The 14,778-nt window shown below is 45.7% G+C and overlaps 2 protein-coding genes across 2 annotated transcripts; both read right to left on the minus strand.

Moving 5' to 3' along the window:
• Window positions 1-172: 172 nt before the first annotated feature.
• LOC132691189 (natural cytotoxicity triggering receptor 1) lies at window positions 173-7,067 on the minus strand. Its single transcript, XM_060652632.3, is given in 8 exon segments — window positions 173-346; window positions 349-465; window positions 587-634; window positions 1,834-1,884; window positions 2,149-2,427; window positions 4,432-4,716; window positions 4,900-4,935; window positions 5,019-7,067. Coding segments are annotated over 8 exon segments (912 nt in total). The 5' UTR covers window positions 5,053-7,067; the 3' UTR covers window positions 173-284.
• Window positions 7,067-14,777, minus strand: LOC144614693 (immunoglobulin alpha Fc receptor). The gene is given in 4 exon segments (XM_081791459.1): window positions 7,067-8,650; window positions 9,543-9,750; window positions 12,171-12,458; window positions 14,574-14,777. Coding segments are annotated over 4 exon segments (648 nt in total). The 5' UTR covers window positions 14,668-14,777; the 3' UTR covers window positions 7,067-8,592.
• Between the last annotated feature and the right edge of the window lies 1 nt (window position 14,778).

Raw genomic sequence — 14,778 nt, forward strand, 5'->3', positions numbered from 1 at the left:
AATGAAGGAGATATTTTTGGGGAAGGCCAGTGAGGTTAAAACTTTGCTTTGCATTAGGCAGGCACAAAAATGCTTAGAGCCCAGAAGAGACAGTGCAATCTGTCTGCGGGAGAAATTTAACATCTGCCTCCTGCCTCCCCCAGGAAGTTTCTCCGAACCCAACTCAGCTGTCTTGCGGTGAACCCCCCTCCGCGGGCACAACACAGAGCTCACACAGCCCGAGGTCAAGATCAGCTTTCAGCTCTACCTGTGGCCAACCCATCCCTTGGTCATTTGCCCAGGAGTCACTGTGTTCTGAACCTTCTCCTGTGTTCCTGACTTGAAGCCCTGTTCCTTGAAGTTCCTGTTGTATTCTCTTCCTGCAAAGCCAGCCTTCAGTCAGGAGGTACCCAAGAACCACCAGGACCAGGAAAGCCAGACCCATCCGAAGGAGATTCTGGGCAGTGTGATTCCAGAGGGCAGGGTCTGGGGGCAGAAACACAGAGTGGACACTGTCAAACACCGCCTCACCTCATCTCTGTCCCTCATGTCCTTTCCAGATCACACACTTTCACAGCCTGCAGCCCCCCGCCCCCTGCTTGCCTACCTTGCTGGACTGCTGTGTTCGTGGTTAGCAGGTGGGGGTCCCAAGAGTCTGCGGATGACAAGGAGAGTGAAGAAGGGGGGCAAGAGAGAGATGGTACTGACCCCTTCAGTCCCAGCCTCTCCTGCCCTCAGACGGACCCCATGGCCCTCTGCAGCTTTTCTAGGTCCCCACCCCATGCTTCTGGTCCTCGTGGATTCATCTGGCAGGTAGAGAGGAAGAGCCAAGGGGCAGGTGAACCCTGAGGGGGGAATTCAGCCCCAGGACTTTGAGCGAGGCATGTCTTATGTCTGAGCCTCAGTTCCCTCATTAAGTCGATCAACATGGCTTCTCGTTCCTCATCCCACTGGCCATCTCACTGTCTTGGGGCAAACACAGTGGCTGATCCCTCTCTCTGGAATGTTCTTTCTCTGCATAGCCACAGGACCAATGCCCTCAGCTCTCTCAGATATTTGCTCTGTGAGTCTGATTCAGACAACTCTATTCAATATTGCCATCTGCCCACGCCCACCCAAGTCACTATAACCCCATTCGTTCTTTGTCTGTCGTCCACACCACTGTTTGCTCCTCATGTGCTATGTGATTGGCTTCTTTTTTTTTTTTAATTTTTTTTAACGTTTATTTATTTTTCAGACAGAGAGAGACAGAGCATGAATGGGGGAGGGTCAGAGAAAGAGGGGGACACAGAATCGGAAGCAGGCTCCAGGCTCTGAGCCATCAGCCCAGAGCCCCACGTGGGGCTCGAACCCGCGGACCGCGAGATCGTGACCTGAGCCGAAGTCGGACGCTTAACCGACTGAGCCACCCAGGTGCCCCTGTGATTGGCTTCTTTATCTGACTTTGACTTATGGTCTGTCTCCCGCTGGGATGAAAGCAAGGATGCTTGTCTGCTCGACCGCTGGTGCTGCAGGTCACGGCAAGTGCTATGCAGTCAATGGATATTTTGGGTGAACGCCATGTTTGTGCTGTCACTGAGAGGCTCTGATCCCTCCTCCAAGTTTACATTTTTTTTTAACGTTCATTCATTTTTTGAGAGACAGAGAGAGACAGAGCATGAATGGGAAAGGGGCAGAGAGAGGGAGACAGAGAATCTGAAGCAGGCTCCAGGCTCCGAGCTGTCAGCACAGAGCCCGACGCGGGGCTCCAACTCACAGACTGTGAGATCATGATCTGAGCCGAAGTCAGACGCTCAACCGACTGAGCCACTCAGGTGCCCCCCTCCTCCAAGTTTACAAGTACATGTTACTTACCAGAAAAAGAGGTGTGTTCTGTGGGTGCAAGGCTGGTGTCCCCAGCATCTTCTGGTAACGGAAATGAAGAAAGCAAGTAAGGGTTTGGGGTTTCCTCCGGCCTTCCCACCTGGTCTCTGTACCCTCCCCCCATCCCTCTGGCCTTCTTCCTCAGGAACAACCGACAGAGCCTCCGGAAAATGCATGTGGATGAGGGCATTGGTGGGAGGACACTCTAAATCTTCCCACCTGTCCCTTAGCTGCCTCCCTCGTTTCTGGTTGGGGTTCACTCGGGGTTCCAAAGAGCACGTGGGGGAAATTTGAGAGCTTCCTCACCTGTGACCAGGAGCTTCACAGGCTCACTGGGGAAAGACCAGGCGTGGTTGTTATAAGAGCCAAAGCATCTGTATGTCCCTCTGTGGGCTGTGCTCACAGGGCCCACGGGGAACCCCACCTGGGTGTTCCCGTATCTGGGCTGTGGGCGGCTGGATCTTCCCTCCTTGAGCAGAAAGAACATGTTTGTTGCAGTCTCTAGACGGCAATAGAAGGTCACATTGTCTCCTGAGCTCACCTCAGGCCTGGGATGAACAGAGAGGGTGGGTGTGTCATACATTTCTGTGGGAGAAGGAGACAGGTAGGTTAAAAGTCATTATCCCGCTTCCCATATCTCCCATCCCCCCTTCGCCTTAAGACTGGGACGTCACTCACCACAATCTCTCTCTCTTCTGTTTTGGTCATGGACACACCCTCCCCGATGTCTCCCTTCAAGACTGAGACACTCCCTCCTCCAGCTTTCAGGAGCATTAATATGAATCTCTCTCTGGGAATTGCCCCACATCAGTGGTTCTGAGTTAGAGATCCTTGGGTCCAGTGACATCAGCATCACCTGGAAGCTTTTTTTTTTTTTTTGAAATGCAGATTACCAGGCTCCACCCCAGACCCGCTGCATCAGAAACTCAGGGGTAGGGCAGCCATCTTTGTTTTTAAAACCTATTATTGTTTTCAATTGTTATAAAATACACATAACATAGCATTTACCACCTTAACCATTAAAAAATTTTTTTTTGATACTTATTTATTTTTGAGAGACAAAGTGGCAGAGTGCAAGCAGAGGAGGGGCAGAGAGCAAGGGAGACACAGAATCTGAAACAGGCTCCAGGCTCTGAGCTGTCAGCACAGAGCTCCATGCAGGGCTTAGAACCCACGAACCGTGAGATCATGACCTGAGTCGAAGTCGGACACTTAACCGATTGAGCCACCTAGGCGCCCCTGCCCACATCTTAACCATTTTTTTAATTTTTTTTTTAACGTTTATTTATTTTTGAGACAGAGAGAGACAGAGCATGAACAGGGGAGGGGCAGAGAGAGAGGGAGACACAGAATCTGAAACAGGCTCCAGGCTCTGAGCTGTCAGCACAGAGCCCGACGCGGAGCTCGAACTCACGGACCGCGAGATCATGACCTGAGCCGAAGTCGGCCGCTTAACCGTCTGAGCCACCCAGGCGCCCCACATCTTAACCATTTTTAAGGGTACAGTTCAGTGGCACTAAGCACATTCACATTGCTTTGTGTAGGCATCCTCACCCTCGGTCTTCAGAAATCTTTTCATCTTGCAAATCTGAAACTCTGTCCCCATTACTAAACACCATCTCCCCATCCCCGTCCCCCAGCCCCTGACAGCCACCATTCTGCTTTCTGTCTCTATGTATTTGACCATCCTGGGTCCTACACGGAAGTGGAACCAGACAGTATTTGTCCGTGTGTGACTGTCTTATCTCACCGTGCGTGATATCCTCAAGGTTCATCCATATTGTAGCAGGTGTCAGAATTTCCTTCCTTTTTAAGGCCAAACAATATTCCATTGTGTGTATAGACCACGTTTTATCTGTTCCTTGGTCAATAGACACTGGGGTTGTTGCTACCTTTTGGCCACTGTGACTAGGGCTTTGGTGCACATGGGTGCACTAAAGCCGTCTGTGTTATCACAAACCCTCCAAGTGGTTCTGATACCTGCTTAAGTGGGAGAATGGCATCCCTCAGCTTCCTTAACTGAGACAGCCTTCCCTCCCAACTCCGTTCTATCTGGTCTTTTTCCATACCGTTATTTCCTCCTCATGTGCTTATGATTGATAGATTTACCCTAAAACTTGACTCATGGTCTGTCTTCTCCCGCTAGAAATCAAGTGCCACAAAAACAGATGTTTGCATGGAACCCCCAGAGGAGGGGTTCTCATCCACTCCCTGGTTGACCCTGGTGGGTACAGAGCCCCTAGCCTCAGTTCGAGACTGCTAGGAAGGGCCATCCCGGGTCCGGAGTTCCACATTGATTTGGCTGAGATGTCGGTTGAAACTACCCCAGGGTCCACCTTCGCCTCCTGTCCAGCCTGTTTCCCTCACTTTTCATCACAGAGGTCACTTTTGAGGATACTCCCCAGATACATGCAAACATCCATCTCAGAACATCTCACCTGGAGAGGCCTGACCTATGACAAATCCGCTCCTAGACCACAGATAACCAAGGAGTGAGGTTTGGATGACACTAAAGGAGATTAATAAATGATGACCCTCCCCGGGATTCAGGCTTGGGGGATGACCACAGATAGAGGATGGGACATTTACCTGTTACCACCAGGTCCAGAGGGTCACTAGGATTTGACCAGAGCTCCCCGCTTCGGTAAATGCACCTGTATTGCCCTGCAGTGAGCAGGGTCATGGCTGAGATGGGGAATGAGACTATGTTCCTTATTCCAGGCTGTCTTGGGCTCTGCCAGGCAGAGAGGCGTCCCTCGAAATACAGCTGGTACTCAGTGGCCTCAGGAATCCCCTGGCATAAGATCTTTACTGGCCTTCCCTTCGGAATCATGAAATTGGGCTTGGCCCAGATGATGGGTTTTGAAAGAATCTCTGTAAGGGAATCAGAGGCAGGAGTTCTACATAAAGCCCCTTCCCACCCACATTTCCACCCGGTTGCTGGCCTCAAGCCTTCCTAGAAAACCAGAGCCCCTGTCCCCTCCTCCGGTTGCTTGTAGGTGGATACTTAGCCTGAGCCCAGAAAAGAGACCCTGGGGCTCTGACGGAGGGACTCACGTGTCTGGGCGCTGATGGTCTGGCTCAGATATAGCCCTGGAAGATAGGAACAGTGAGCCATGCCACCCCACCCATGTCCAGACCCCAGGATTGTGTCTCCCTCTCAGGAGAGAACTCACCAAGGCAGAGCAGGGCAGTGAATGTGGAGGTCATAGCCTAGATTCTTCCAGGCGAATGTGGAGATGGAGGCCAGCAGGCCAGCAGGCCAGGAAGATGCCACAGGATGTGGTGGGTAAAGCCTAACACTAATTGCCATGGGGCTTTCACCTGACCTTTTTTTTTTTTTTTTTTTTTTTAAACAAGAGAAGGTTCACGGTTTTCCCTCTACCTCTGACCATGAGGTATAAAGACACATCTGATCATATCTGTGGTCTAACCAGATCCTCTGACAGTTGTGTGCCCCACCTGAAACTCATTCGTTTCAGGGCCCACTTTTAAAATCTGAAATGTGGACATTACACCCAGGGAAGGCAGAAGACGATGTACAGAGAAGAAACCTTAGAATCATTTAAAAAATATGTGTTTAGGGGCACCTGGGTGGCTCAGTCGGTTGAGTGTCCAACTTTGGCTCAGGTCATGATGTCACAGTCCGTGGGTTCTAGCCCCGTGTCGGGCTCTGTGCTGACAGCTCAGAGCCTGGAGCCTACTTCAGATTCTGTGTCTCCCTCTCTCTCTGCTCTGCCCCCGCTCATGCTTTGTCTGTCTGTCTGTCTGTCTCTCTCTCAAAAATAAATCAACATTAAAAGAAAGTTTTTTTAAATATGTGCTTAGCCTTGGCTCCCCTCTGTTTGTTGTGCATGTGCTTGGGAAAGTTAATTGGTGTCATCAGAATGGAATGATAACACTATCTTCTCCAAAGTTTCATTATGATGTTTCAACAAAATGCTGTTTTTTAAATGAAAATGTCCTGTTTTTTACACGAGTATATTCCTTTAGTCTGTTATAAAGCAGAAATTAAATATTAAAATATTTAACATTTTAACATATTTTGAAATTCAAAATGTGTTCATATTTTTCCTTCCAAAGGTCTAAACGATGTTTGAAAATGAAATGTTATGCCAATTTATGTTGTGCCTTACGTTCTATGAGGAAATCTCTCTCAATCTGGTATCTTTTGTTCTTATTTCTTGATTTTGTGGTTGAACATATTCCATTCACTTTCTTATTTATATATAGCAAAATCCACTCTTTTCCTGTTCAGTTCTGTATGAGTTGTGATAAACGTATACAGTCATGTAACCGACACCTAAGTCAAAATGTAGGACAGTTTCGCCTTCATATAAGTGGTGTCAGTAGTGTTTATCCTTGTGTGTCTGACTTATCTCACTTAGCATGGTGTCCTCTGGGTTCATTCCTGTGGTTGCAAATGACAGGATTTCTATTCCATTCTTTTCTGTGGCCTCCAGTCCTCAGCTCCAAATTCCAGGACCCCTCTTCTCTAGCCAGCCAACGTTCACCCATGCTCCCCTGTCTAGATGGTCTCCACCAAAATATCCTTATAACGTTTGGAGGAAAGGCACTGTCCTCATGTGCCTATAACATCTTTCTCTTGGGTAAAGAAAAGATCAAGCAAGATGATCACTGTTGATTGAGATGGTAGCTGGCACATCCAATTCTTGGGCAGATTCTGACCTAAAATCGGTAGCTCTCCTCTCCCTGTGAAAAGGTCATGTACTGGATTGCCACTGTCTTGTCTTCCCATAGAGGATTTGCCAAGGACACAGTTGGGGGCTTCTTCCAGCTGACTTCCTGTGTTGCATCATTTAGGGAACTTAGCCTCGATAGACTTACAGGAAAAACGAGTGCAGAAGAAGCAGTGGGTGGGGACCAAGGGCCACCTACCGGAATGTTTACATTGACCACATTTCTAGAGAGAGGACACAGCCTACACATGTGAGAAACCTGGCTGTGTGCTATGGGTTTTTTGTTTTTAAGTCACTCTTGGCTTGTGGAAACGTTTAGATACCAAAGCATGGGAGAGGGAGGGCAGTGGTTGCTAGCCCACAGGAGACAATGAGGCAGGCTCATCTGTAGATGACAAAGATGTCTCTAGGCCAAGAGGGCATCTTGTCTCACCTCTCTTCCACGATACATCTTAATTTGCTCATCATTGTCAGCCTAAAGTCCATCCATAGCATGAAGGTAAGGCTCCTGATGAATGGGTCCCTGCGTCAGGAAAGAGGTGGTCATCCTTTGGGGACAAAGTGACCAGGGGTAGAGAAGTAGTTCTCTTGGAATTGTGAAAGTTCTGCTACCCCTTGCTTCAGAGATTTCTAGATTCTCTTCAAGAGGCTGGTTGCCTGATAACATGTTCCTTTGAAATTATTTTCAAAGTTGGCGGGAACTCCCTGGGATTGAAGTCAACCTGCTGGCACCAGAGAGGATCAGGCTAACATCTCCATGGCATGGCCCTAGTTGGGGTGGGATCTGGACTTTAGAGAATGGGTCTAGCCTCAGTTTCCTGATGGGTTTCCTCTCTACTTACTATTTTAATAATTTACACATGCATAATGACAGTTCTATATCTCAAGTGTTTTGGCGTGCTAGTTCTCCCATTATATTTTGAGGGTTCTTTGTTTCTTCACGAAGTTTGCAATATTTTATTGCTGGTCATTTATGGGTCAACTTTTTGCAAATTGTGGTAAAATATACATAACCAAATTTTACCATTTTAACTACTTTTTTATTGTAGCAAAAAAATACATAACATGAAATTCACCATCTTCGCCAAGTCTAAGTGTACAGTTCAGTAGTGTGCAGTACGTTTCATTTTTAAGTAATCTCTACACCCAATATGGGGCTCAAACTCACAACCCTGAGATCAAGTGTTGCACACTCCACTGCTGAGCCGGCCAGGCGCCCTTCAAATCATATCATTTCTAAGCCTCTGTTTGTTCATGTGACACATGGATTGATTAAAATAAAATTCACAGGGCTGTAGTAAGCTTTTGTAAATGAAATGACTAACATAAAGCCCAACATAGAGGTGAAGGTAATGGAATATAAGTCCTCATACTCTTTTCCCCAAGCCACGCCTTCCATTTAACCTAAATCAGCCCAATATATGAACTATCAAAGGTAAATGCACTCACCATCCAGTGCCTGGAATAAAAAAGGCAAAGCAGAATTTATTTTTACTGTTAAGGGAGTTATGTTGGCTAGACATGATGCCTCTGAGTCTCTGAGCAGAGCCTACAGGGTTTTTGGGAAATATGGATTCTCAGGGCCTCTTGTGGATTGGCATCATCTGTAAAAGATGTTTCTTGAAGGGGGACTTTATTTTATTTTATTTTTTATCTTTTATTTTGTAAAATTTACATCCAAATTAGTTAGCATGTAGTGAAACAATGATTTCAGGAGTAGATTCCTTAATGCCCCTTACTTATTTAGCCCATCCCTGCTCCCACAATCCCTCCAGTAACTCTTTGTTCTCTGTATTTAAGAGTCTCTTATGTTTTGTCCCCCTCCCTGTTTTTATATTACTTTTGTTTCCCTTCTGAAGGGTTGGCTGTCACTCACAGGTGCAGTTACTGAAGTAAATCCGTTTCTGATTGGCTGACATTTAGAAGCAAGGAACTGACTGGTTGAATCACCAGGGCGTTTTTCATTGAGGGGAGTGGTCATTGCTGATGGGTGAAAAACTGGCTCCGGCGGCTTTTTGTCATCATGGCTACCAGACAACGTAGTCTTTTTCTAGAAGGGGAGGGTCTTTTTATTCCCAGGTTTACAGTATGCTTTTCCACACAAGGCCCTGGTGTGGACACAACCAAGTGTGTGAGGTTGATCCTATCTCTCTGTGGGATCAAATCTCATTGCATCTCTCAGGTCCAAATCCTGGCTCTGATGTAAAGTCTCTGATTAGCCTTCCTCTGAAACTGTGGCACTTCCTCATGGTTTTATCTGGCCCAATATCTAACATGTCCTTCATCAACTTATTTGTTCATAATCTCAATAAATATTTCCAGTATTTTATGTTTTGCATACCTCACGATAGATACTACAAAGAGATGATTCGATAGACTAAGCAGCTCAAAGGACTGAGATAACCCAGAGGAGATGCTTGTTGGGGCTGTTTTCACAAGTCTATCAACTTTGCATTGGAGGCATGAGACATCTTGAAATGTTAGTTTCATAAGAACAGGAAAGTCTTTTTAACAACAGGGAAAGCATGTGTTAATACGCAGATGTCATCGTAGGGAAAACTAGAAGCACTCATGTCATGGGAAATATGGTATGTTGAATGGACAGTATTAATAATTAATTGGTGGTATTAATAATTAATGGCATTCTGAATGTTAAGGTCTTACCTAGGAGGATGTAAGGGTACCTGGTTTGGCTGATAAATTTAAGACAGATTAAAGTCTTGAGCCAGACCTTCTGTAGAGGCTGGAAAAAAAGTCAGGATTGAGAACTAGGAATACGTTGAATAATTTTTATCACAGACAAGACTGTACCAAGGATTTTATCACCAAATCTAGAAAAGTGGTGTACAACTGTATTAGATACATATAAGAGAATACGATTGGATTGGTTTGAAAATGGATCCAAAATTGTCAGTGCCTCTTTCTCCCTTATGTTCTCCCAGTAGTTCTGCAGGGCTCCACAAGTGCTGACTCATTTCTCTTTCAGTGACAGGTGGCTACCTGGTGTCTCTTAAGGCTTTGTCCAAAGGTCCAGTCTGACATTTGTGTTTACTCCGGCTCAGTTCAGGAAAATCTGGCCAGTCTTCCTTGTTTGGAACCTTATGGCTGTGCCAATTTCCAATGACTATGGCCAAGAGAACCACAAGGACCAGTCCTGCCATGCCCATACGGATCAAATTCTCCATTGTGTAATCTTGGTTCATTATATCTGTGGACATAATTCAAGGGAGATGAGCAATCATTGGTCATGTTCCATTTCATCCCAACACAGAGCCCTGAAAAGGAGCTCATTTCCCTATTTGTGCTTCCACTAACCTCCCCCCCCCCCCCCCCCCGCCCAATAAGCTCATGCATTCACGAGTGCCATACTTAGTCTGTGAGCCTGGATCCAAGGGGCATCTTGTGAACAGGAAAGGAGGTGATTATGGGGATGTTGTGTTGGCTCTTGAATCCCTCTTCATGTAGTAATTTCCCTCAAAGTCTAGTCAAAGCCTTGCAGTCAAATGTTCTGCTCCTGAGCTATATCCCCTACATGCACTCCAATGTTTATAGAAGCACAATCAATAATAGCCAAAGTATGGAAAGAGCCCAAATGCCCATTGACTGGTGAATGGATACAAAGATGTGGTATGTATATACAATAGAATATTACTCAGTGATAAAAAAGAATGAAATCTTGCCATTTGCAACAACATAGATCCAACCAAAGTGTATTATGCTAAGCGAAATGAGTCCGTCAGAGAAAGACAAATATCGTATGATTTCATTCATATATGGAATTTAAGAAACACAAAAGATGAACATATAGGAAGGAAAGGAAAAATAAGATAAAAACAGAGAGGAGGCAAACTATAAGAGACTCTTAGATACAGAGAACAACCTGAGTGTTGCTGGAGAGGAGGTTGTGGGGTGGGGTGGTGAGCCAAATGGGTGATAGACATTAAGGAGAACGCTTGTTGGGATGAGTATTGGGTATCATATGTAAGTGATGAATCATTGGGTTCTACTCCTGAAGCCAAGACTATAATGTATGTTAACTACCTTGAATTTAAATAAATAAATTTAAAAACCCACAGCCTTGCAACACCTGCATGTATTCAGAATAGTACATTTTCTCTACACTTTCCTCACCCCACATAACAATTGGTGTTCCTCTCCCATGCGTGACAAAGGATATGGTACGGTTGGTATCTGGGAAGTAGCTAGGAGAAAGTCTTCAGATAATCTTTGGTAAAATTTATCTCCACTCTTGTGTGACTGTTCACTAGACATTGCTGTTCTCTGAAACTTTAAGAAAATTTTCTTCATTTGTTATATGGGCTTCATAGGCCTATGTGCCAGGAATTAATAAAGTACTGTGAGATTACAGTGCTCATAAATTGTAGTAACTCTCTCTGGTTAAAATACAGAAATTAGGGGCACCTGGGTGGCTCAGTCGGTTAAGTCCGACTTTAGCTCAGGTCATGATTTCATGGTTCGTGAGTTCAAGTCCCGCTGTCAGAGCAGGGTCTGCTTCAAATCCTCTGTCCCCTTCTCTCTCTGCCCCTCCCCCACTCGTGCTCTCCCTCTCCCTCTCTCAAAAATAAATAGACATTAGTAAATACAGAAATTAATTTCAAACGGATTTGGATTTTCAGATTAGAAGATAATACAAGATACTATCATCCCGACACTGGGACAGATGATTTTTAAAACAAGACAAGGTGACTATCTACTCTAAAGAAAAAGACTAATAGATTCGCTCCTCCTCCATTGATGCCCAACTATCCATGCACTGTTAAATGAAAAGAGCACTCTAGCCTGCATGATCTTACAGAGCCATGACTACTGTATCTGCTCAGCTTGTGGAGTGATTGGACAAAGTGGCCACAGGAGATGAATGCGGTCGCCCCACTCAGCGGTCCGCAGTTACTTTCTTTTGCTCGAACTTGTCTTCTCTCGCTGAGCTGAGTAATGCAAACAGTATAATAATTTGGCTTATGCTAGAGTTTCTAGCCAATCACTCAGAGTGGAGTCTAGTACTGAAGGTCAGTTTAAGGGTTCCCAGATGCAGCTAAGCATATGAAAAAAGAGAAGTGGGTTAGTCTAAGGTGGTGTCTGGGATCTATGTCTCAACCACACCCCTTAACATGATTCTAAACGTTGGACTCTCCATTCTCAACAGACCACATGTTTTTTTTTTAATTGTTCTTTAATGTTTATTTATTTTTGAGAGAGAGAGAGAGAGAGAGAGAGAGAGAGAGGGCATGAGTGGGAGAGGGGCAGAAAGAGAGAGAGGGAAACACAGAATCCTTAGCAGGCTGCAGGCTCTGAGATGTCAGCACAGAGCCAGACTCGGAGCTCAAACTCATGAGCTGTGAAATCATGACCTGAGCCGAAGTCAGACACTCAACTGACTGAGCCACCCAAGTGCCCCCAGACCACGTTTTTAAAGGGCGCTGTCTACAGAACTCTAGGAGAGGATGTGAATGTTGAATGGGATGTGGATGAAAGTCTTTTTCTCTTCACAGTCCTCTGCTTAATGGCCCTCTACTACCCCACTGTTTTTTCTCAGTGTACTTTTCCATATTCCTGCCTAATGCCAAGGCCCCAAGAGGAGGATTCAGGGCTGGGCTGGGGTGCACCTACCTGTGACCACAAGCCCCAGGGCATCACTGGGGGCTGACCACACATAAGGGCTGCCACTGTACCAACCATAATACCTTTAGTTCCCTGAGAAGTTGTGGTTCACAGGGCCTAGAATAAAGTTGCCTTGGTGTACCCCATTTTGGTGCTGTGACAGGGTGGCTCCTCCTTCTTTGGTCAGTAAAAATCTATCAAATGGGATGTCTGTTGAGCTGCACTGCAGGGAAATATTCTCTCCCAGCATCACCACCATGCCCTGCACCGCTGAGAGGGAGGGTTTGTCGTACAAGCCTTAAAGAAAAGAGAGTGAGCTATTAGCAAGATTTTTCATCCTTTTCCCTTTATCCTCAACACTCATGTTGGGTCCATCCTAAGGGAAGGCAAGATGCTGATATTCCTTGATTCAAAGGAATGGGAGCTGGGAACTTCCCATTTTCCTACCCCAGGACATATACTCTGTCCCACATTATTGCAGACAGGGCTGAGCAAACAAGCAGCCTGTGAGACTTGGGTGAGATACCATTTTCAAGAGATAGAGATCTTGTTTCTAAAGCCACAAGACCCACATGATTCTGTTCCCAATTACAACCTGTGGGGCTTTCCCCCACACCACCAGGAAATTCTGAGACACCCAATGGGCATCCCATAATTCAACTTAATTCTGACATTATCTCCCTGGAGATAACCTCAGATCCCATAGGTTAGGAGCTCAGTCCTATGAGACCACCCCCACTTCAGATGCCAATCACAAGCCCTTGCTGTCACCTGTGCTTCTGACGGAATGGCTATAAATCAGAAGTTCCCAGAACTCCTTCCTTGGGTTCGCTTAATTTGCTAGAATGGCTTATAGGACTCAAGAAATCAGTTTACCCGCTAGATCACTGGTTTATTCTAAAGGATGAAATCAGGGACAGCCAAATGGTAGAGGTAAATAAGGCCCAGGTGCCATATCTTTGTTCCCTGCTCTACCAGTACCTCCTTGTGCTTACCAACCTGGATTCTTTCCTTTTGGGTTCTTATGGAGGCTTCATTACATAGGCATGATTGATTGAACCTTTGGCCATTGGTGATTGATTCAATCTCCACCCCCTCTCCTCTCCTTGGAGGTAGTCCAAAAGTTATCTCTTTGACATAACCTCAGGAGTGGTCAAAAGGGGTTGTTAGGAATATCAAAACATCTTTGTCATTCATATAACTCAGGAAATTCCAAGGGATTTAGGAGCTCTGTGCCAGGAACAGGAATGAAGACCATATATATAGTTCTTACTATAAATCACAATATCACAAGCCACATGTTAAGGAAAAGGGCGGATAGTATCCAAAGAATTTGAGGAGCTATGTCAGGGACAGAGAGAGTCGACATTATGTAAAAAGAATGTCAGCAGGTAGAAATTCAGGGTGGACTCTTCTAGAAAAAAGATGCTTCTAGAAGCACGGGGTCAAGCCACCTTGAATAGAGAGGGCTTAAAACCAAGGGCTGGATTCATGCAGGGAGCATAGGGAGCATAACTACCTCACCCGCCTCAGGTACAGGCTGCATATAATGATTTCCTTCCATATGGAAAGGGTTGGGAGAGAAACCTGCCTATGCCACCTCAGCCAGGTGCTCAATCTCAGCATCAACAGCCATATTCATTTGCATGGTATGTACCCTCAGTGTGATGTGGTGAAAATGTTACTGTGCTTCTGTGGTCTCCCTCACAGTGATCTAATGACCCTTGTCTTAAAACACCAGACAACGGGGCACCTGGGTGGCTCAGTCGGTTAAGCGTCCGACTTCGGCTCAGGTCATGATCTCACAGTTCTTGAGTTCAAGCCCCGCGTCGGGCTCTGTGCTGACAGCTCAGAGCCTGGGGCCTGCTTTGGATACTGTGTGTGTCTCTCTCTCTGCCCCTCCCCTGCTCATGCTCTGTCTCTGTCTCAAAAATAAATAAAACATTAAAAAAAAAGTAAGTAAACTTAGGTTTAAAAAAAAACTAAGATTAAAAAAAAAAAGAAAACAAACACCAGACAACTTCCAATATTGGGGCATTGTACAAAATACCTGACCAGCACTCCTTAAAACTTCCACATCCTAGGGGAACCTAAGCAGACATGATAACTCTATGCAGCGTGGGATAGGATCCTGGGACAGATGAAGGACACTGGATAAAAGCTAAGGAAATCTAAATAAACTGTGGACTTCAGTGCATGCTAAGTTATCCATATTGGTTCATTAATAGGAAGAAAAGTCCGTACTAATGGAAGATGTTAACAGCAGGGGAGAGTGGGTGACAGGTCTATGGGAATGCCTCTGTCTTATCTTCTCAACTTTTCTGTAAACCCAAACTGTTCTAAAAGTAAAGCCTTTGAAAGAATAAGAAAGAAACAACACCCAAGGGCTGGAGACGCTGGATGTGTCCTCACCTGTCACCACCAGCTCCAGGGTTTTGCTGTGCTCGGATAATTTGTACTCTTTCCTATATTGGCACTGATAACGCCCTGCAGTGTTGGTATTCATGTGGCTAATGAGGAATTCAGCCTTCTCCTGAAATCCCAATTTCTTCTCTACCACCTCAAATGTGGAGTTTCTCAGGATTTCCAGTTGGTACAAGTAAGACTCAGGAGTCCC

The sequence above is a fragment of the Panthera onca genome, chromosome E2 (genome assembly GCF_046562875.1).
Source record: "Panthera onca isolate mPanOnc1 chromosome E2, mPanOnc1 haplotype 2, whole genome shotgun sequence".
NCBI lineage: Eukaryota > Metazoa > Chordata > Mammalia > Carnivora > Felidae > Panthera > Panthera onca.